The sequence below is a fragment of the Terrapene carolina genome, unplaced genomic scaffold (genome assembly GCF_002925995.2).
Source record: "Terrapene carolina triunguis isolate 2854851 unplaced genomic scaffold, T_m_triunguis-2.0 Scaffold93, whole genome shotgun sequence".
NCBI classification, from domain to species: Eukaryota; Metazoa; Chordata; order Testudines; family Emydidae; genus Terrapene; species Terrapene triunguis.
Genome location: NW_020664444.1, coordinates 22,672,654 through 22,695,773, shown reverse-complemented (window position 1 = coordinate 22,695,773; position 23,120 = coordinate 22,672,654). Strand labels below are relative to the sequence as shown.

Genomic DNA, 23,120 nt, shown 5'->3' with positions numbered 1-23,120 from the left:
CGGTGCACAGACAATCCAGGAAGTTTTTGGAAAGTGTAGGGGACAATTTCCTGGTGCAAGTGCTGGAGGAACCAACTAGGGGCAGAGCTTTTCTTGACCCGCTGCTCACAAACAGGGAAGAATTAGTAGGGGAAGCAAAAGTGAATGGGAACCTGGGAGGCAGTGACCATGAGATGGTCGAGTTCAGGATCCTGACACAAGGAAGAAAGGAGAGCAGCAGAATACGGACCCTGGACTTCAGAAAAGCAGACTTTGACTCCCTCAGGGAACTGATGGGCAGGATCCCCTGGGAGAATAACATGAGGGGGAAAGGAGTCCAGGAGAGCTGGCTGTATTTTAAAGAATCCTTATTGCGGTTACAGGAACAAACCATCCCGCTGTGTAGAAAGAATAGTAAATATGGCAGGCGACCAGCTTGGTTTAACAGTGAAATCCTTGCTGATCTTAAACACAAAAAAGAAGCTTACAAGAAATGGAACATTGGACAAATGACCAGGGAGGAGTATAAAAATATTGCTCAGGCATGCAGGAGTGAAATCAGAAAGGCCAAATCACACTTGGAGTTGCAGCTAGCAAGAGATGTTAAGAGTAACAAGAAGGGTTTCTTCAGGTATGTTAGCAACAAGAAGAAAGTCAAGGAAAGTGTGGGCCCCTTACTGAATGAGGGAGGCAACCTAGTGACCGAGGATGTGGAAAAAGCTAATGTACTCAATGATTTTTTTGCCTCTGTCTTCACGAACAAGGTCAGCTCCCAGACTGCTGCACTGGGCAGCACAGTATGGGGAGAAGGTGACCAGCCCTCTGTGGAGAAAGAAGTGGTTCGGGACTATTTAGAAAAACTGGACGTGCACAAGTCCATGGGGCCGGATGCGCTGCATCCGAGGGTGCTAAAGGAGTTGGCGGATGAGATTGCAGAGCCATTAGCCATTATTTTTGAAAACTCATGGTGATCGGGGGAGGTCCCGGATGACTGGAAAAAAGCTAATGTAGTGCCCATCTTTAAAAAAGGGAAGGAGGAGGATTCGGGGAACTACAGGCTAGTCAGCCTCACCTCAGTCCCTGGAAAAATCATGGAGCAGGTCCTCAAGGAATCAATTATGAAAGACTTAGAGGAGAGGAAAGTTATCAGGAACAGTCAGCATGGATTCACCAAGGGGAAGTCGTGCCTGACTAACCTAATTGCCTTCTATGATGAGATAACTGGCTCTGTGGATGAGGGGAAAGTAGTGGATGTGTTATTCCTTGACTTTAGCAAAGCTTTTGATACGGTCTCCCACAGTATTCTTGCCGCAAAGTTAAAGAAGTATGGGCTGGATGAATGGACTGTAAGGTGGATAGAAAGCTGGCTAGATCGTCGCGCTCAACGGGTAGTGATTAATGGCTCCATGTCTAGTTGGCAGCCGGTTTCAAGCGGAGTGCCCCAAGGGTCAGTCCTGGGGCCAGTTTTGTTTAATATCTTTATTAATGATCTGGAGGATGGTGTGGACTGCACTCTCAGCAAGTTTGCAGATGACACTAAACTGGTAGGAGTGGTAGATACACTAGAGGGTATTGATCAGATACAGAGGGACCTAGACAAATTAGAGGATTGGGCCAAAAAAAACCTGATGAGGTTCAACAAGGACAAGTGCAGAGTCCTGCACTTAGGACGGAAGAATCCCATGCACTGCTACAGACTAGGGATCGAATGGCTAGGTAGCAATTCTGCAGAAAAGGACCTAGGAGTCACAGTGGACGAGAAGCTGGATATGAGTCAACAGTGTGCTCTTGTTGCCAAGAAGGCTAACGGCATTTTGGGCTGTATAAGTAGGGGCATTGCCAGCACATCGAGGAACGTGATCGTTCCCCTTTATTCGACATTGGTGAGGCCTCATCTGGAGTACTGTGTCCAGTTTTGGGCCCCACACTACAAGAAGGATGTGGAAAAATTGGAAAGAGTCCAGCGGAGGGCAACAAAAATGATTAGGGGTCTGGAGCACATGAGTTATGAGGAGAGGCTGAGGGAACTGGGATTATTTAGTCTGCAGAAGAGAAGAATGAGGGGGGATTTGATAGCTGCTTTCAACTACCTGAGGGGGGGTTCCAAAGAGGATGGAGCTCGGCTGTTCTCAGTGGTGGCAGATGACAGAACAAGGAGCAATGGTCTCAAGTTGCAGTGGGGGAGGTCTAGGTTGGATATTAGGAAACACTATTTCACTAGGAGGGTGGTGAAGCACTGGAATGGGTTACCTAGGGAGGTGGTGGAGTCTCCTTCCTTGGAGGTTTTTAAGGTCAGGCTTGACAAAGCCCTGGCTGGGATGATTTAGTTGGGAATTGGTCCTGCTTTGAGCAGGGGATTGGACTAGATGACCTCCTGAGGTCCCTTCCAACTCTGATATTCTATGATTCTATGATATTAGAAGTGCTGCACATCCAGTGGCCCAGAAGCTTTGAAGAAAGGGGGGGGGTCATAGGCTGGATTAGTGAAAGGGTGGAACTCCATCCCCCAAATGCTTTGTGCAGGGAGGGATGAATGTCACCCTCAGGAGAGATGTGCTGCATATGCATGCACAGCTAGCATGCACCACATTTTTCAGAACTGGTTAGGAGGTATCGACTATGCTTGCACTGCAAGGTGGGGGATAGAGAGGCCTAACAAGATGCCAGGGTGAGGATGAACAGCACATTATACAAGCCCAGGAAACCGATGAACATATGCATTTCAAGACACTATCTAATAGATTCACATACAAAGATCACTGCATGCTGTGTGCTGAGAATTGCTGTATAACTACTGCTGTATGATATCCATCCATGCTGGGCACTACGAAAGGAAGCAACGAGTTACTAACCCGCAGGTAGGTAGTAGTTGGTGTATAGATGTGAATTTTCCCTTCTTTTTCATTGCCTTTGTCTTTACAGAACATTTCCACCACCAGGTTCTTGATGGAAAGGGCTTTCCCAGCTGTTAGCTCCATTGTAGACAGATAAGCAGATCGCTCAGGTTGGTGTAGTTTGTGAGCCACATACAAATATAGCCATGGGGTATCCATGTTTAATGCACCTGAAAGCAAATTAACAGGTTGTAGTAAAGCTGATTGAAATGTTAGGTCTTGTGCTACGTGACTTCTAAACTTGCAACAAAATTGACTTAGACTGAGGCTAAAATGGGTTGGTATATTGCAAAGGTCTTTGGACTATGATCTTATGAACCATATGTTCTGCACTACTGAAGGCCCATTAATGATGGGACAAAATGTCGCCTAGTGGTTACACGGCAAAAGCCCTGGATTCCACTGAATGATCTGCCACCATGTGCACAATCTTTATTCACACAGTAAGTGATTCTGGAGCCTTTATGCACATGATTAGTCCCATCAAAGCCAACAGGACTGCACATATAAAGGCAGAAGGTGAATTTTGAACAAGGTTTATAGTGAGAGCTCTTTTCAGGACTCTGTCAATTATTATTGTTTATAATTAGATGTTAGGACCTTGAAATTTTATCTAAAGATTCATCAGATTAATGCCATTCACAGCTTGTGATATGTTCAGGTAAATCACAGATAAATATGTGCCATGTCAAATGACATTTATGACCAGACATTGCAAACCTTCAAAAGAAAACATCAAAAAGTATCTTGTTAGGGATCAAATTAAACACTGGTGTAATTCAACTGAAGTCAATGGAAATACCCCTGGGTGAACTTGGTTCTTTACATCAGACTACTCAATTTGCTACAAAATGTCCATGTGGGCACACACAAGTGAGTTTGGTACAGATCGACTTTGGAAATATAGCTCTTAAGGGCCAGTACACAGATTGAGCCAAATACTACCCAAATACTACACAGCACGTAACCTCACTGAAATCAATGGAGTGTAAATTAGGGTGGAATTTGACCCAGTTGGGTTGATCAATAAATATCAGAAAATAGATATATTTTTTTACAGACAACAACGAAGTAGGTAAATCAATACAACCCCCACTTTCCAAGCAACTCTGGAAAGGCAAGATACGGAATATAATAATAAAGGCCTAGTTCTTGTTCTCCTTACTAAAACAAAATTTCCTTGACATAAATGTGGGGTTTTAAACATTCATACACAAAGATATTGATACTCACACACTGAAATGAATTACTATAGATAAGTGTGTGACTTATAGCCTGAGATACCCTTGATATTCAAGTCACTGTCACCTCTTATTTTTTCCTCTCTTGAACGTCAATAACGTAGATCCAGTCAGTATCTGCTAGGGCAAACAATTCAAAATGCGGCTCCTTTGAGAATAAATAATCCCTTAATGTATTTAATCCATATCTGGAGATATCTGCCTCTAGAAAGTGTCTCACCATTAGCTTACAGAATAACTCTCTACGACTAAGTCATAAAAATACTAGGAGCACCTTTATGACCGCTTTTCAAGTCAGAGGTTGGAAATTTTTAGTGGTACTTCACCTTCCCACTTCCTAAGGTAATTTCTGGATGTATCTTTCCACTGCAGTCCTGCCACAAATGGCATGCGGTCATTATACTGCACCTTAAAGTTGGTGCTACTCTCCGAACGGCCCTGAGAGGTACTTGAGTGCTGCAGCTGGGTTCTGTAATTCACCTGCTTTTCTGGGACTTGCATGGTAAACTGGAAAACAACAATGAATTCTGATTAAAATTAGAAGCATTTCTCATCATCTGGACCATCAAGACCAACAGAACATTCACTTGGGTTTAGAATCAGCGAGGTCAAGCAGTTCTGCTTTGCACATTTGTAATTTCATTTTATAGCTGTTCAAAGTTCCTTAGACCTGTTACAGACATTTTATGTATCGCATCTTTATATATGGTTAATTATGCATTTACAGCCTGATCCAAAGCCCACTGAAGTTGATGGAAAAAACTTCCAATTGACTTTTATGGAAAAACTCCCATTGACTTCAATTGGCTTTGGATCAGCTCCTTAGTCATTTTAAAAAAGTCATGATAATAATTTCATGTTATTTGGTGCTGGTGTCTCAGGTAAAATCTATGCTGCTAGCAGGAGGTCACTGCTAAAACAATATTGAAATATACAGTATACGTTATGATAGTTCAGATATAGGCTACATGGAAAGGTCACCATCTATTCTAAAACAGCAGCGTTTGTTTTCATGTGCAGCTACTGCCTGAGAAGATTTGTAAAATCTGTGTCCCTGCGATGGGGTGTACCTTGCCTTTGTGGTCCACTGCCAGAGGCTCTGTGGTCCTACTACATCTCCCCCCCAGGAAAGGAGGCCTGCCTAGAGAGGCTGCACAGAAGCAGCGAATCAGAGCCCAGCAGGCTCAGATAAAAGGAGCTGCAAATCATTAGCAGGTAGTTCCTGGCTGGGACCAGAGGAGCAAGGCAGAGTGCTCCTCTCTGGCCAATGGTGCTTGAGGGATAATCAAAGTTTGGTTTTGGCTGAATTTGCTTCAGTTGGGAGGGAGAGGACCTGAGAACTGTAACTCTGAGATATGGGGTGAAAATAAAAGGGCCAGGTGGGAAGAGGCCCAGGGAAATAGCAGCAATAAATGGAAGTGAGTGGGATGTAGCTGCTGTTTATAAGGTCTCTGGGTTGGAATCCGTAGCAGTGGGCAGGCCTGGGTTCCCCCATTGACAAAGTGGTGTAAACCCCAAGAAGGGGACAAGGCTTGTTTGGAAGCCTGAGTGAAGGCCTAAATGTAAAGGCCCCAGAGCTGAGTTTGAAGAGCCTAGTAAAGGCAGGTAGATGGTTTTATTGGAGGGTTCCTTTTGAACTCTGTGACTTGGTTGGAGGGTTGAGACACACAAGGCCTCCAGCCACTGAAGCTCTGTCAAGCGAAGCCGAGAACCTATAGGGGGCGCTAGGAGCAGGAAAAGGAGTAGAGTAACTGCACGCAGCAGCAAGAGGCACTGAAGAGGTGAGTGTTTCCTGTTACAGTCTCCCTAAGAACTAATATAGACGTTTATATGCATCGTTTCTGTAAAGATCCATTACAAATCCAGACAGGACATGAGTAACACAGGAATTCCCATGTGATCCATTATTCTATCTCTTCCAGCACTCAATACTGTATGCTTCAAAGGAAGGCACAAACTTACCATAATGCATCTAATTATTCTCTACTACATTACTGGGGAAACATTTTTCTGATCCCACAGTTTATATCTGGAGGAATCAGGAGAGAAAGTTTTGTAATATAGTCTAGCTATTGTAATTCTACAAAAAAACTTCTACCTAAATACTATATGCTCTGGGTCCCTTCTTGTGTTTGATTGCTAACATTACAGATCCCACTGCAGCATCTTGTGAACAAAGTAAGCTTTATTAGGACTGGCAAATCAGTTTGCATAAGCCAACCTAAAACCTCACAAAACTCAAACCAAATCAAGCTTGAACCTTTTTTTGAGGTTTGAAAAAAGTCCAACTAGTGGGTTTTCTTGATGTTTGGTTTAATTTTCATGCATCTTTGAACTTCTTGGTCTCAAATGGATCTTAACTTTTTCCACATATCTAGATATCTGGTTCATCTAATCCACACACTGTAATTTTACTTTTAAAACTCTTAATAGGCCAAGCAGACCAAACACTGAATAATGGACGTCCCTTAACATAGAGGCATGAGTAATGTCCCACAACCCACGTCAAATAATAAAATATCACATGAATGAAATACAAAGTTTTCAAGTAATATTTGTGTAAGTGTTCAGTCACTGTCACATAACATTCTGACTTTGCACAACGAATAACATTTGGTGAGATGGTATCCCTCAAAATAAGAATGCTTCAGAAAAATGACTATGCAAACCGTGGAGCCATCTCACTCAGATTATTCTTGATGTGTATTCCGTCAGTTTGCTTTAATGAAAAAAAATTGTCTATGGGGCTAAAACTGTTGAGAGAGAGTGGGCTGGACTCTATTCCCCGTGCTCCAAGAGAATTGTTTAGTAAGTTCCATTTACTGCATGCAAGTTGTTTGCACAGGAGTAAGTGAGGGAACATTTTGAACTCCAAAAAATTATATTATTAGTGATGATGGTTGAGATGGGAAGAATTCAGCTTGACTCTCAGATCCCAGGTTGAGTTTGCTAAGCTGGTAGTTAGAGAACACCTCTTTTGCTTGCAAACTGAATATATTTGACCTTGATGTCATTGGAAGATGAACATCTTAGGGGTCACCAAATGAAATTAATAGGCACCAGGTTTAAAACAAATAAAAGGAAGTTCTTCTTCACACAGCGCACAGTCAACTTGTGGAACTCCTTACCTGAGGAGGTTGTGAAGGCTAGGACTATAACAGTGTTTAAAAGAGAACTGGATAAATTCATGGAGGTTAAGTCCATTAATGGCTATTAGCCACGATGGGTAAGGAATGGTGTCCCTAGACTCTGTTTGTCAGAGGGTGGAGACGGATGGCAGGAGAGAGATCACTTGATCATTACCTGTTAGGTTCACTCCCTCTGGGGCACCTGGCATTGGCCACTGTCGGTAGACAGGATACTGGGCTAGATGGACCTTTGGTCTGACCCAGTACGGCCATTCTTATATTCTCATAACATGGCTGACCACTACACCATAATCACTTTTTCAGAGCACAAGCACAAGTTATGCTTCATTTCATATTTTTTTATACAGTTTGCCCTTTACTTCCTGGCAACGCAGGTGCTATCCAACAGCAGGTGCTATTACCTCCATGAAGTAGTTGACCTGAGATGGACTTGAACTATTTTTAAATGTCTGGCTGATCAGTAGCTTCCTCTTGTTGTTGATTTCATCCCAGTGTTTGCCGTAGTTGACTTCCAGCTGGGAGTAGAGCCGAGATGCACTCTCTTCATGCCGCAAATGAACCTGCAGAAACAACACACCATTTCCCTGTGTCATCCTTTCCCCCCTTATAGATGGTGCTGTGCATATACAGAACGTTAGTAGCCCTGCCTACAGAAATACCCCTTGGTAGTAGGCAAGTGATAGTAAAAAGTTACATCACAGCTAATGCTCAATATTTAAACTAGACAGCATTATATGTTATTAAGCTTCAGCTCTGCCTCCTAACAATTCACAGAACAGGGAGTTTTGAAGATGTTAATCAGCTGAAGGTTAGTTAGTGTCCGAAGGACATCACAAACTGAACCTGAAAAGTGTTACAAATCCAGGTAAAACATTCTAATTTCTGGACATGTAAGTATGATGAAACCATGACTTGGATGGGTCTGTATGCTTAAGAGGATTCCTGGATTGCTGACTACAGAAAATACAATGAAATCGTACATTAATATGTAAATACTGGGATTAAAAAGCATATGCATATGCAAAAATATTCTACAGAAATTATATGAATGCATATATAAGAATTGAAGTCACTGGAATTACTCTGGATTTACACAGCTGTAACAGAGAGCAGAAATGGGTGACTTTTATTTTTGATGCCTTAGCCTATCGTAGGTAAACAGGCTATAAGCTAAAACAAGAGGAAAAAAAGATTGTCCCAAAACTGACCTCTGGGATATCCCTGTGTTTGAAACCCTACAGCTAATACATTGCAGCATATTGAACTCTCTACCTTGTGGTTATAGGATGGAGTCTGTGTACAGTGAAGCTCATGTCCCAAATCCAATTTGTATGCTTCATTTGAACTGGTCTCCACTTTAATTTTCTGTCCTGCATTACATTCATGCCGAAGATTTTTTGCATCTCCTGTTTGAGTCAACACACGCACATATGGAAATGCTTTGGCTTTTCAAAAGTGAAAGATTCAACTCATACAGAATAAACTATCAATATAACCCTAAGTCTGCATTATAGTTTTAATTTAATGTAATCATAACAACAGGTTCTTCACAGAAATATAATTTGTTTTATCCTAAGAATCTTGAGGTAAGAACACTCTTACGGTATCAATAAGCATGTATTTAGGGATGATGGGTTTGTGTTTTCTACATGAGAACTTGCCTCTGAAAATGAAAACGTTAATTAACAAACTAAGAACCAGATGATAAAGAAGTATACACTTCGTTCATTTAAATGGGCTGACAGTTTGCAGTCAGTAATATCCTTCTCTGAATCCTCTTCTGATTGAAACCAAAGGTTCCCAGCTACTGGTATGTATTACTAGTAACAGCACTTCAAGCTTTTTAATCCAGGTGTCCCATGCTCTTCCGATGGGGCCCAGAGGTGTAGCTAGTGCCAGTCTAACATGCCAGGGAGCAGTCCAAGTGCTATTGTAGGTTAGAGTGCATGGAAGTGTGAATGAAAGGTATCTAGCAGAGGCTGTTTTAGCCGAGGTCTCTGTCTGATAAAACTGCTTATCAAGGTTGGGTCATACAAACTTTGATTTATCCCACAAGTTTCATTAGAAATGAAAATCCTAAAATGATGGGTCACATTATAGAATTTATTTATGATTTTGGACCTCTGTTTATTTTATTTTCTAATAAAATAAAAGATGTTTCCAAGTTTAGGAAGTTGGAAACATCTGTTTTACATCAGAAGGCAAAATGAAAACAGTCCAAGTCTTTAGTCTGATTTTGGCCTAAGGAAAATCAAGATACTGCTTATGTTTGTTCTGACATATTTTCTACAGTTTCTCTCTCCCCCTCCATCCCAGCAGTAAGAGCAACATCCAGGCATTAATTTTATTTCTTTGGTGGAATTTTTATTGGGGTAAAAACTTTTCAAAACCTGAGCAAGTAGCAGATTGCCAGCTTTTGTGATTTTATTGTGGGTCTCGCAATACTTGGGGATTTTTTGTTCTTGTTTTTAGTTAAAAGCTTAGCTCCTGAAGCCACACATTGACATGAAAATCTTGGCTTTCATTTAAATAAAAAGTAATGGCTGATGAGAAGAGCTTGAACACTCAAACCCTTTAGACTCAAACACCAGAAGACACAAAAAAACACTTTTTTTTTTTTAAATTGCATGATTGTTAAGCCAAACTCATGATTGAATGCTTAGGATACACTGTACGTAACCTTATTTTTAGCACCAAGCTCAAAGATATTTGCTTTCAGTGGGTATTTGTACAAACCAGAATAGCCATTGTACTGCACAAACACTTTCCATTTACCAATATGGTTGAAGAATATTTGTTTCCCTGTAAATGATATTCTAACTAACATGACGCTAAATGATGACTTTTAGCAAAGTAAACCATATCTGTGCTGGTCTAAAAAAAGTTAGCTAGTCATACCACTACACATGACCCAGGATTAATATGCCATATGCATGCACACAATCAGGTTTTAATGCACTCTATGCACCAACTGCTATAGCTATTCAGCAAAAGCCATATAACTCCTTTGATTGTCTGATTGCTTTGGCTGCCCAGTAAATTTAATAGCTCGGCATTTCTAGTCTATATAATGTAGCTGGCGAAATACTGCAAAACATTTTCTGGATATATTTCCTCATTTTTAAATGAATTCGTTGAATGTATGCATCTGTTTTGTTCACTTTTCATAAACATTCTAGCAACTGCAGAAATATTTGCAGAAACAGTGTATTTTAAAGCAAATACTGGAGAATGTTCGCAGAAACCACTTTTTAAATTTATTCTGGGTTTTTTTCATTGGAATTCTGAGAGTTGCATTTATCCAGTTGGGTAACAGAAGACAGTTCTAATGTTTTGGCTTTGCTCTTTAGCATAACAATAAATGTCATTTACACAGTACCTAGGAGTCCATACTTTATTCTCAGAGCATTAGACCACAGGCTCCCTCGTTGCTGCAGCAGGCCAATGGTGTGAGATCCAAGAATACCTGGAAAGTAGGTCTCCCCTTCGAGTGAGTACTGCCTCAGTTTATCATCAACCTTTTTCTCCAGAAATACTACAGAAAGAGCAGAAGTTACCATGCAGCAGCACACGATAAGATCTGTGCAGTCAGAAAAAGGAAACATTGTTGGGAAAAAACATACACCACCTTCTAAAAAGCCGCCCTAGAGTCCAGTCCTGTGAGATAGCAAGTGCCTTCAGCTCCCCCAATGAGAGAGAGAGTGTACTGCCTTGCAGGACTGGCCCTTTTAGGTACTGGTAAGGACTGGCCAATGGCTATAGGGCTTTTCATGTCTACAGTAGCTCATTGGTTCAAAATCAGCCCAGGTTACAATGATTCGTACACCATTACTATGAGGTGGTCTGCATGAAAACAGGAGTAGATTCAGCCAAATTCCCAGTGGATAAGAGTCTACAAAGAAACAACATTGCAGCTGGCCCCAACAAATGCCACTTTTGGTAGCATCAGCAGCCTGGTTCAGGACCAAATAGGGACAGAGACTGAACTCTCACCCTGCAGATGATCTCCCCGGAATAGGGATGAGATGGACAATGTGGGGAAGCTCCCACTGGGACGGCCTGTGCTATAGATGAAGACAGGAGCTCACTTTCAGGCCTGTCAATAAGGCATCTTTCGCCACTTTACAGCTCCTTTTTATTTATTTTTTCCTATTTATCTAGCCCACTCCTTTATTATGATGTAATAAATATTGAGCTCTACAATATTTCTCTAGAGAAGCAACGCTGGGAGGGCAAGCATGATCCACAGGGGATCCTTGGAGATTCCACTAAGAGCTTCTCAAACTGGGGTGCATGGAATGTGTTCGGGGGGAAGGGGAGAGAGGGGGTATGAGAAGCTGCTCTGCCTTCAGAGCTGGGTTGCCGGAGAGCGGCGGCAGCTGGCTAGGCGTCCAGCTCTGAAGGCAACACCGCCGCCAGCAGCAGCAGATAAGTAAGGGTAGCATGGGATCCCTTACTTCTGTGCTGCTGATGGTGGCAGTATATGCACTTGTGTGGCAGGACCTGGGTGTGTGTGTAAAGGACTACAGACACAAAAAAGGGGGAGTGCGCGATCAAATAAGTTTGACAACAACCACACTAAGATATTTTGTCAGAGGGAAAAAAATAGGGAGCCTAATTGTTACATTTTTGATTTATTCCAGTATATGAATTCTCCTTTTTATCTAGCCACATTACGAGCAGCAGGGTTTTTAACACAATAGTGAATGATGGAAAATAGGATTTGAATTTTTAAAAATAAATGACTCCTTGCAAATGTTAATGCTACTTAAACTTTTTCTTTTCAGACAAAGGGATTCAAGGCAGATGTTTAATTTACTGTATAACTGCTATTATTTTTCAATGGTAAGTAAGTGTTACACAAACTCATACATTTTAAAAGACATCCCAATTAATTTCAATGGGATTTTAGTTCCTATAAAACTAGGGAACTAGAACATATGCTCTCTCTCAGCATAAGTCCCAAGGACACCAGATCCCACTCATTTATGTGACAAGTACTTTCTCCACCAACCTGAAAGAAATGCTGCATCCTTCAATAAATTATGCAGGGACACTGAAAAAGCCATTTTCTTGCCAAGTTGCTTAGTGATGTTTCCTGACAGAACGATTGGGCTGCCTTGCTTTATCAGCTTTACCTCCAGCTGGGTTGTGTATCTCTGCTCTCCACTCACTGTTTGCAAACCCGTCATTCCCTAAAAAAACCCGACCCAACAATGCAGTTTGATTATGTTTTGAGAAACAGACTCAGCCAGCATTTGGTGACTAGATACTAGAGATGGGCACCTTACCAATGTGGAAGGAGGAGAGGGAATATTTATATTTTCAATTTAGACAAATGTTGACAAATAATGGGTGAGAAGACAGTGGATTTATTTTCCAAACAAGACAAAGAACCCAGTCTTGTGAGGTGCTAGGTACTCTCCGCTCCCACTGACTTCAATGGGAATTGAGAACACACCGCATGTTGCAGGACTGACCAAATAACTGAAACACAAAATGAAAACAAAATTTGTTTGATATGGTGTTATTGAAAACATTGACTGGATGGCAGTTTGGAACTTTATTTTGGTTGGCCAGAATGCAAGTTAGTTAGTGTTTGATTTGCTGCTCTGCTAAAGAGAAAAAAGGTTCAAAATGTCTGGGCTGAAATTGTATTGTAGGGAAAAACAGTTGGCAAACTACTGTAGTTGTTGAAAAATGGGTAACTATTAAGTAGGATTGGGACTACAGGCCCACGTTGATGCGGCTGCTAAGTTGCCGATTAAGTAATGAAAAAAGGCGAATTATTACAGTCTAAATCTGTGGGGAAGTAAAAATCTCAGTATAATTTCAATGTTAAATTTCTACCCACGTGATTTTTTTCTTTTATAGTTTTAGCATTGGAATTATCCCGTTTATCTCTCAGCTATGATGCAAACCATATCTTTAAAAGAAGAATATTTGGGATAGTCCTGTATCTACAAAGTTCATGCCAGTGAAAAGCTAACTCTGGGTTCAGTCACAGACATTATGCATGACCATTGTAAAAATTTGTGATTGCAACTGAAAGCCTGCTCTAAGAAATCACTTCACTTTATTCATTTAGCACCAAATGCAAGTGAAAAATAGGCGAAATATTGTTTAAAGCCCCAATGCAGCATATAGAAGCACATGGGGGAATGGGCTGCTGCACTCACACAGAGCCTCATAGACTTCAGTAGGCTCTGCGGGTGCAGAGGTCTTCCTACTTGATTTTACTTTGAGGATCAGGCCCTCAGAGTAATACCACAACGAACTAGATTAAGGCCAAACTCTTTTCACATAAGCCACCAGTGATAACTTGTAACCTGGAGACAGTGGCAGCGGTATACATATTGTAACCCTGAACTATGTCGACGACCAGGGCCAGAAAATAGAGTTCACTATTAGAACTCTCCAGTCTGACAGTTCATTAGGCCTGGTCTACACTAGGACTTTAATTCGGATTTAGCTGCGTTAATCCGAATTAACCCTTCACCCGTCCACACTACAGAGCCAGTTAATTCGAATTAAAGGGCACTTAAAATCGATTTCTGTACTCCACCTCGACGAGCGGAGTAGCGCCTAAATCGATTTTGTTAATTCGAATTAAGGTTAGTGTGGCCGCACACCACCGAATTACTGTGTTTAAGTTAATGGTGTAGTGTGGCCGCACACCACCGAATTAATGTGGTTAAAAACCGAATTAAGGTGCTTAGTGTGGCCGCGCACAATCGAATTTATACAACCTGTTTCCCAAATTCGAATTATCTAAATTCGGATTAATCCTGTAGTGTAGACATACCCTTAGTCAGTGTTGCTGTGGGCACAAATGAAAATAGCTACAGCAGCTGGAGGTAAAAGGCTCTGTATTCTGTTACCAATCTTCCAAGCTACCTATCACCCAAACAGCTCAGCTCTCTTCAAAAGTAGCTGAGAGAACATGGGAGTTTAAACTATATACACACTTACTAAACCAAAGCCCACTGAAGTCAATGGGAGTAGTCCCACTGACTTTGGATCAGGCTCATAGTGCACAGCTATTAGTGGTTTTAAGGACAAAATCTGAATGGAACAAAATTGCTTTTGCTTATATGTTGGTGCTTAAGGATATTTGATTATAAAAAACCACAATTTAGGGCTGATCTGTCAGTATGTATTATCCCTACTTGAGTGAATGGATATACCTGTAATAGAGAACTCACTCATTCCTGTAATTGATTATTCAGACACTATTTCAGTATACATGGGTCTTATTGTCCTTCTATGGGGATTTTTTCACCCCGTTTCTATGTGTCTATTTCATCCTAGTATTGAAAACTTTGTATTTTGAGGATGTACCTTAATGTAATAGACATCTTTGTCATCTAGTATCAGCTCCAGGTGTCCAACTCGTGAATTCTTAGATAACTCAAGTTTTCCTTAGAGAAATAGGAAAGAACACAGGTGTTTTCTTATTTTGGTACATATAAAGCTACAATATATTTTTTACTGTATCTTACATAAAAACATATCACAACATGTTATTCACAATTACTGTGAATAATACATTTACAGAATTAAATAACAAATACTTGCAGAGCAAAGGAAAACAGTAAGAGGTGTGGGGTAAAATTTGACTTTGGAGCCTAAGTCCCATTTTCAAAAGAGACGTAGCTTCTACATACTTAAGTCCCATTGATTTTTCAGTGACACTTAGGCTATGTCTACACTACAGAATTAGGTCGGATTTATAGAAGCCGGTTTTATAGAAACCGGTTGTATGCAGCCGATTGTGTGTGTCCCCACCTAAAATGCTCTAAGTGCATGAAGTCGGCGGACCGCGTCCACAGTACCGAGGCTAGCGTCGACTTCCGGCGCATTGCACTATGGTACCTATCCCACAGTTCCCGGAGCCTCCGGCGCCCATTGGAATTATGGGTTGAGATCGCAATGCCCGGATGATGCAAAGCAGTGCCGCGAGGGGTTCTGGGTACATTGCGTCAGGCCCCTCCCCCGCCGTCACAGCAACGGCAGACAATAGATTCGCGCCTTTTTACCTGGGTTACCTGTGCAGACAACATACCACGCCAAGCATTGAGCCCGCTCAGCTCAGCTCACCGTCACCATATCTCTTCCGGGTGCCGGCAAACGTGGGACTGCATTGCTAAACAGCAGCAGCAGCTTACTGCCTTTTGGCGGTAGACGGTGCAGCATGACTGGTAGCCTTCATTGGCGATCTGGGTGCTGGCAGCTGTGGGGCTGGCAGCCGTAGGGCTGCATTGCACCAGCCCCTTGCCTTTTGGTAGAAGATGGTATATTACGACTGGTAACCGTCGTCATCGTACTGCAGTGGCTGTCGATCATGGGCACCCGGGCAGACAATGATGGTTATCAGTCGTAGTATGCTATTTTCTGCCAAGTGCCCAATATTGTCTGCTAAGCACCCAGAAGAGGCCGAGGGCTATCTGGGTGCTGGCAGACATGGGGCTGGCAGCCGTGGGGCTGCATTGCACCAGCCCCCTTGCCTTGATGATGATGGTTATCAGACGTATTATGCGCAGGATGGGGCAACATTGCTACACAGCAGCAACCCCTTGCCTTTTGGGCAGTAGATAGTATATTACGACTGGTATCCATCGTTGTCATACTGGGTATCAGATCGTGCAATAGACCTGAAGGCTAACTGCCAAGCGCCCAGTATTTGCTGCCAAGCACCCAGTAAATGCCAAGGGCTATCAGTCATGCTGCACCGTCGTCTTAAGATGTAAAAAATAGATTTATTCTGTATTCATTTGCTTCCCCCCCTTCTTCCTGCTAAACCCAGGCTTTTGAGTTCAATCTTTGGGGGGGGGGGCATTCTGTGTGACAGTTGTTTGTGTTTCTCCCTGATGCAAAGCCACCTTTCTTGATTTTAATTCCCTGTACCTGTATGCCATGTCGTCACTCGCCCCTCCCTCCCTCCCTCTCTCCCTCCCTCCCTTCTTCCCCTGGTCCGTCAGATACTACTTTCGCGCCTTTTTTCAGACCAGACGCCATAGCCAGCACCGGGATCATGGAGCCCGCTCAGATCACCGCGGCAATTATGAGCACTATGAACACCACGCGCATTGTCCTGGAAAACATGCAGAGCCTCCTGGACATGCCAAAGCCAAACCAGGACCAGCTGAGGAGGAGGCGATTGCAGCGCGGCGACGATAGTGATGAGGAAATTGACATGGACCTCTCACAAGGCACAGGCCCCAGCAATGTGGAAATCCTGGTGTTACTGGGGCAGGTTCATGCCGTGGACCGCCGATTCTGGGCCCGGGAAACAAGCACAGAGTGGTGGGACCGCATCGTGTTGCAGGTGTGGGACGATGCCCAGTGGCTGCGAAACTTTCGCATGCGTAAGGGCACTTTCATGGAACTTTGTGACTTGCTTTCCCCTGCCCTGAAGCGCCAGAATACCAGGATGAGAGCAGCCCTCACAGTGGAGAAGCGAGTGGCGATAGCCCTGTGGAAGCTTGCAACGCCAGACAGCTACCGGTCAGTCGGGAATCAATTTGGAGTGGGCAAATCTACTGTGGGGGCTGCTGTGATCCAAGTTGCCAGGGCAATGAGAGACCTGGTGATATCAAGGGTAGTGACTCTGGGAAACGTGCAGACCATAGTGGATGGCTTTGCTGCAATGGGATTCCCAAACTGTGGTGGGGCGATAGACGGAACCCATATCCCTATCTTGGCACCGGCGCACCAAGCCGCCGACTACATAAACCGCAAGGGGTACTTTTCAATGCTGCTGCAAGCCCTGGTGGATCACAAGGGACGTTTCACCGACATCAACGTGGGCTGGCCGGGAAGAGTACATGATGCTCGCGTCTTCAGGCAGTCTCTTCTGTTTCGAAAGCTGGAGGAAGGGACTTTCTTCCCAGACCAGAAAATAACCGTTGGGGATGTTGAAATGCCTATCGTGATCCTTGGGGACCCAGCCTACCCCTTAATGCCATGGCTCATGAAGCCATACACAGGCAGCCTGGACAGCAGTCAGGACCTGTTCAACTACAGGCTGAGCAAGTGCCGAATGGTGGTGGAATGTGCATTTGGCCGTTTAAAAGCGCGCTGGCGCAGCTTACTGACTCGCTCAGACCTTAACGAAAAGAATCTCCCCATTGTTATTGCTACTTGCTGTGCGCTCCACAATATATGTGAAAGTAAGGGGGAGACATTTATGGCGGGGTGGGAGGTTGAGGCAAATCGCCTGGCCGCTGATTACGCGCAGCCAGACACCAGGGCGGTTAGAGGAGCACAGCAGGGCGCGGTGCGCATCAGAGAAGCGTTGAAAACCAGTTTTGTGACTGGCCAGGCTACGGAGTGAAACTTCTGTTTGTTGCTCCTTGATGAACCCTCTGCCCCTCCCCCACCACCCTGTTAACTCTACTTCCCTGCAAACCAACCACCCCACCCTCCCCTACTACCCTCCCCCCTTCGAGCACCACTTGCAGAGGCAATAAAGTCATTGTTGCTTCACATTCATGCATTCTTTATTAATTCAGCACACAACTAGGGGGATAATTGGAAAGGTAGCCCGGGATGGGTGGGGGAGGAGGGAAGGAAAAGGACACACTCCAATTTAAAACTTTAAAACTTATTGCTATGGAAATCATCTAGGGTGGAGTGAGTGGGGGGCCGAAGGCCCCCCCACCGTGTTCTTGGGCGTCTGGGTGAGGAGGCAATGGGACTTGGGGAGGATGGCTGCTGGTTACAGAGGGGCTGTAGCGGCGGTCTCTGCTCCTGCGGCCTTTCCTGCAGCTCAACCATACGCAGGAGCATATCACTTTGATGCTCCAGCAGCTGGAGCATCGACTCTTGCTTTCTGATTACAAGTTGACGCCACCTCTCCTCTTCAGCCCGCGTTTCAGCACGCAACTTCTCATCTTCAGCACGCCACCTCTCCTCTCGCTCATATTGGGCTTTTTTAAAATCAGTCATTGACTGCCTCCACGCATTCAGCTGTGCTCTGTCAGCGTGGGAGGCAGTCTGAAGTTCAGTAAACATTTCGTCACGCGTCCTTCGCTTCCTTCTTCGAATATTCACTAGCCTCTGCGAAGGAGTAAGATTTGCAGCTGGTGGAGAAGGGAGAGGTTGTTAAAAAAGATACATTTTAGAGAACAATGGGTAGACTCTTTCACGTTAGATTTTGCTGTTCACAACATCACACAGCACATGTGCTTTCGTTACAAGGTCGCATTTTTCCTCTTATATTGAGAGTCTCCTGGTTTGGTGTGAGAGATCACTCACGCAGTGCCAGGACACAGATTTCAGCTTGCAGGCAGCCATGGTAAGACATATAGTCTTTGGGCTTTTTTAACCTTCTTAACATGTGGGGATGGTTTCAAACAGTTCTGCCCTCATTTCCCATACCAAGCACCCGTGCCATTTAAAATGGGTTTGCAATGTAAAAGGAGGGGCTGCGATTTCAGGTTTAACATGCAGCACAAACCCAACTAACTCCCCTCCCCCTCACACCCAATTCTCTGGGATGGTCACTTCACCCCTCCCCCCCACCGCGTGGTTAACAGCGGGGAATATTTCTGTTCAGCAGACCAGGAAGGGGCACCTCTGAATGTCCCCTTAATAAAATTGCCCCATTTTAACCAGGTGACCGTGAATGATATCACTCTCCTGAGGATAACAAAGAGCGATAAGGAATGGATGTTGTCTGCATGCCAGCAAACACCGGGACCATACGCTGCCATGCTTTGTTATGCAATGATTCCAGACTACATGCTACTGGCCTGGCGTGGTAAAGTGTCCTACCATGGCGGACGGGATAAGGCAGCCCTCCCCAGAAACCTTTTGCAAAGGCTTTGGGATTACATGAAGGAGAGCTTTCTGGAGATGTCCCTGGAGGATTTCCGCTCCATCCCCATACACGTTAACAGACTTTTCCAGTAGCTGTACTGGCCGCGATTGCCAGGGCAAATTAATCATTAATCATTAAACACGCTTGTTTTTAAACCATGTGTAATATTTACAAAGGTACACTCACCAGAGGTCCCCTGTGTGCCCTCAGGGTCTTGGGTCAGTTCGGGGGTTACTGTTTCCAGGTCCAGGGTGACAAACATATCCTGGCTGTTGGGGTAACTGGTTTCTCCGCTTCCTTGCTGCTGTGAGCTATCTATGTTCTCTCCATCCTCATCTTCCTCGTCCGCCGAACCCGCTTCCCCGTTTGCAGAGAGGGACTCATAGAACACGCTTGGGCTAGTGGTGGCTGCACCCCCTAGAATGGCATGCAGCTCCGCGTAGTAGCGGCATGTTTGCGGCTCTGCCCCGGACCTTCCGTTTGCGTCTCTGACTTTGTGGTAGGCTTGCCTTAGCTCCTTAATTTTCACGCGGCACTGCCGCGCGTCCCTGTTATGGCCTCTGTCCTTCATGGCCTTGGAGATCTTTTCTAATGTTTTGCTGTTTCTTTTACTGTTTCGGAGTTCGGCGAGCACTGCTTCATCTCCCCAGATGGCGATCAGATCCTGTACCTCCCGTTCGGTCCAGGCTGGAGCTCTTCTGCGATCCTGGGACTGGGACTGGGACTCCATCATGGTTACCTGTGCTGATGGGCTCTGCATGGTCACCTGTGCTCTCCACGCTGAGCAAACAGGAAATGAAATTCAAACGTTCGCGGGGCTTTTCCTGTCTACCTGGCCAGTGCATCTGAGATGAGAGTGCTGTCCAGAGCGGTCACAATGAAGCACTGTGGGATAGCTCCCGGAGGCCAGTAATGTCGAATTCCGTCCACACTAACCCAATTCCGACCCCCTAAGGTCGATTTTATCGCTAATCCCCTTGTCGAGGTGGTGTTAGGAAACCGGTTTAAAGGGCCCTTTAAGTCGACAGAAAGGGCTTCATAGTGTAAACGTGTCCAGGCTTAAGTCGATTTAACGCGGCTAAAGTCGACCTAAACTCGTAGTGTAGACCAGGCCTTAGGTTCTTAAGTGGCTGTCATGTTGAAAATGGGACTTAGGCTCTTAAGGAAAGCTGGCCGGAACCTAGTATTCCTGTTCTGCAGGAAAGTCCAATTTTTTTTTTATTCTGATTTTTGGCTCCCAGTGAGCTAGTGAACTTTTGGGAGCATCTAGGATTAACAAAGATTCAATTACCCCAGCTAATGGAGAATCTATAATAATGTCATCTACATTAGCTGAATGGCTATCATACAATTCAGTACAAATTTACAGCTAGATCCTCCGCTGGTGTATATTGGAGTAACTACATTGACTGTAACGGAGCTCCCCTGATTGCCGCTAACAGAGGATCTGGCTGTTAGCTGAAAGACCTACCATCGACTTGGATTTTTTTCTTTGGCTGTATAAATTTGATTCTGAATTTTTTCTGTGGGACATTAAAATTGAGGTCAACCCCAACATCCCTTTTCAGGTCTGACTTTGGCGTCCCAATAAAGAAATGAAGGACAACTTCACTTGGAATCCAAGAATCCTCCTAGAAAAAAAGAAATGATCATGACATCTGTAATTGGCAGCGCATTTACAAAATGGAGCTGGCCATATGGAATTACGTCAAGGAATCACAGCAGGCTCCATTGCTAGGATATTAACACTGTTTTTCCAATCTACTTCTATAATTCTTGTATAAACCATTTCCAGGTGTGCATTTCCCATTTAATTTTATCTTTTATTCCAAATGTTTCTCATACATATGATAGTATTAATTTGCAACTAGCTGAATTTTCCAGTCCCCGCCCAGTGATAGACTTGTGAACTCTCATTTGAACACTTAGGATTTCACAGCAGCCTCAGAGCCTCTGGAAATTGTGCCGCCCCCTGCCAAACTTTGAGAAAATTCTAACCCATGATCCAGGTATAGAGCTTAACTCACTCAAACCTTTTCTACTATTTTCATTAAGTACCTTCACATTCTAGGGCCACATTCAATTAGCATTAGAATGTTTTCCCCCTACTATTCCTGGAAGCCTTTGAATTTAATAGGACAGAGTTTAACAATAGAATGCTAAGTTTTGGACTAAAATCATAATGAAAAAAATAATTTTTATAAATGTTGCTGAAAACACAGATTTGGAGGCACTAGTTTATGTGCCATTTTAAATGGTAGACTCTGTAATTCTGTACTAAATGCATGACCAGTTCAGAACATTGTGGGCCAATCAGAAAGAAGCTCTACTGTCCATTGTTGTGCCAGTAATTTTACATGGTCAATCTCTGCGTTTCTCCTGCCCCAGATCTGGATATCCCAAAACCACAGTACTTTTCTCAGTTACAGTGTCTACAGCATTGCAGGCTGCAGATATCAACACATGGCTTTGCTAATATCACATCCTATTTTGCCTGGAATTTCTCAGGCCTGTTTACAATTTCCTGTCGGGTGGGACATAAAATGTGTCTTTGACTGTCTGTTTCAGACCAAAATTCTTTTTGCATCATCTTTGGCTACTCCATGAATTCATGCTCCAGTCACCTTTTGCTTCCCTCACTTAGCTAATTACAAATGGCTAGGGTTTTTCCTGGTTTTATTCACAAATGAGATCACCCCAACCCAGATTTATATCTTCCACCACCATAGGCACCAACTAGCTAAACACTTTTCCAAAGCAGTTTCCTGAAGATATCATCAGTAACCTTGGAACATTAGCACAGTCAGAAAACAGCCCTCAAATATTTTGAGTCTATAGATTTAGACAAGTCAGAAATCCTTGCTGTCTTCTCCACAGTGCAGAAAATCCTCTCTCTTAGGCCTTGTCCATACAAAAAGCGCTACATCAATTTAAAAACTAATCTTGTTAAACTGGAGCAAAGCCCTAAAGTAGACACACTTAAGTCTGTTTAATTCTTGCTTAATTAATTTAGCTTAAGTTGCTTTCTTATTGATATCAGCAAGTTTTAAACTGGCGAAAGTGCACTTAACATTAACAGTTCATACTGGTTTAAGTAGCTTGATTTTTAGGGCAATTTTACACTATGCAAATATAGAAAAGGGGTTAAAGAGAGGCAGTGTTGCTTTGTGGTTAGCTCAAGGCACCAAGTAAGGAAGCCTGGGTTCTGCCCCCAGCTCTATCAGTGTCTGACTGTGTGACCTTAGTCAAGTCACTTAACTTATCTGTTCTCTAACTTTTATATAGGGATAATAATAATTATCCACCACAAGTGTCAGGCAGTAGTTTCCATGTAACTTTGTTCTTTCTATGCCAAACCGGATCCTCTAGCTGCTGGCAACTGGCTGGGCTGGAGCACGCAATGTGCTAAAACACTGTTTTTCACTCTAAATGAATATATCTGCCAAACCAAAAATAAGTGCTATAATTGTACCTGAGGAGTATAGTTATAGGCGGCTTCCATCAGGTACAGTTGCAAGCCTCTATCTTGTTTCTTTAATGTTATAGCTGCTTTTGCTGGTCCAGAGAATGGGAAAGGCAAGCCACTGGTTTTACCAGGGTAAGACATTTCAGAACACAACTGCCAGCCAAAAATCTTGGACACTGGTGAAACACAAGAGCATTGGGTTCAGTTAGAACAGCATTATGATTAAGCCAAGAGGACACACAGACTACCTGAGGAGAATTACTAATGTGTAGATTATTCTGAGGTAATGGGATGAGAAGAAACTCACAATTGTGTCAAATGTGCTGTTTGTTATGATTCAGACCTCTGTACATATTTGAGAGTGATTTAATTCTGTATGATCGATACAATATCCACAAGCCTACCTTCCTCACTAGTGCAGGATTTGGTTTCTATATGGTCTTGGAAACCTTCAATATTTTCCATCCCATCCATTGTTGTAAGGTAAAATTTGGAGCTATAACAAAGAAATGCAAATAGTCATTTAAAAGTGATTTATTTAATCACTGTTTCAAGTTTTTATACATA

At 43.4% G+C, this 23,120-nt stretch overlaps 1 protein-coding gene across 1 annotated transcript in view; it reads right to left on the bottom strand.

Annotated features, from left to right (window-relative positions):
* The window catches only part of LOC112120836, a 179,728-nt gene that overhangs the window by 81,894 nt on the left and 74,714 nt on the right, over positions 1 to 23,120 (bottom strand). The window contains exons 20-29 of the mRNA XM_029911283.1: positions 22,958 to 23,049; positions 22,560 to 22,729; positions 20,559 to 20,718; positions 14,605 to 14,684; positions 12,278 to 12,458; positions 10,643 to 10,798; positions 8,536 to 8,669; positions 7,665 to 7,823; positions 4,441 to 4,621; positions 2,832 to 3,043 (exon numbers count right to left, since the gene is read on the bottom strand). Coding sequence (XP_029767143.1) covers positions 2,832 to 3,043; positions 4,441 to 4,621; positions 7,665 to 7,823; positions 8,536 to 8,669; positions 10,643 to 10,798; positions 12,278 to 12,458; positions 14,605 to 14,684; positions 20,559 to 20,718; positions 22,560 to 22,729; positions 22,958 to 23,049 — 1,525 coding nt within the window. The remainder of the gene's footprint in view (positions 1 to 2,831; positions 3,044 to 4,440; positions 4,622 to 7,664; positions 7,824 to 8,535; positions 8,670 to 10,642; positions 10,799 to 12,277; positions 12,459 to 14,604; positions 14,685 to 20,558; positions 20,719 to 22,559; positions 22,730 to 22,957; positions 23,050 to 23,120) is intronic.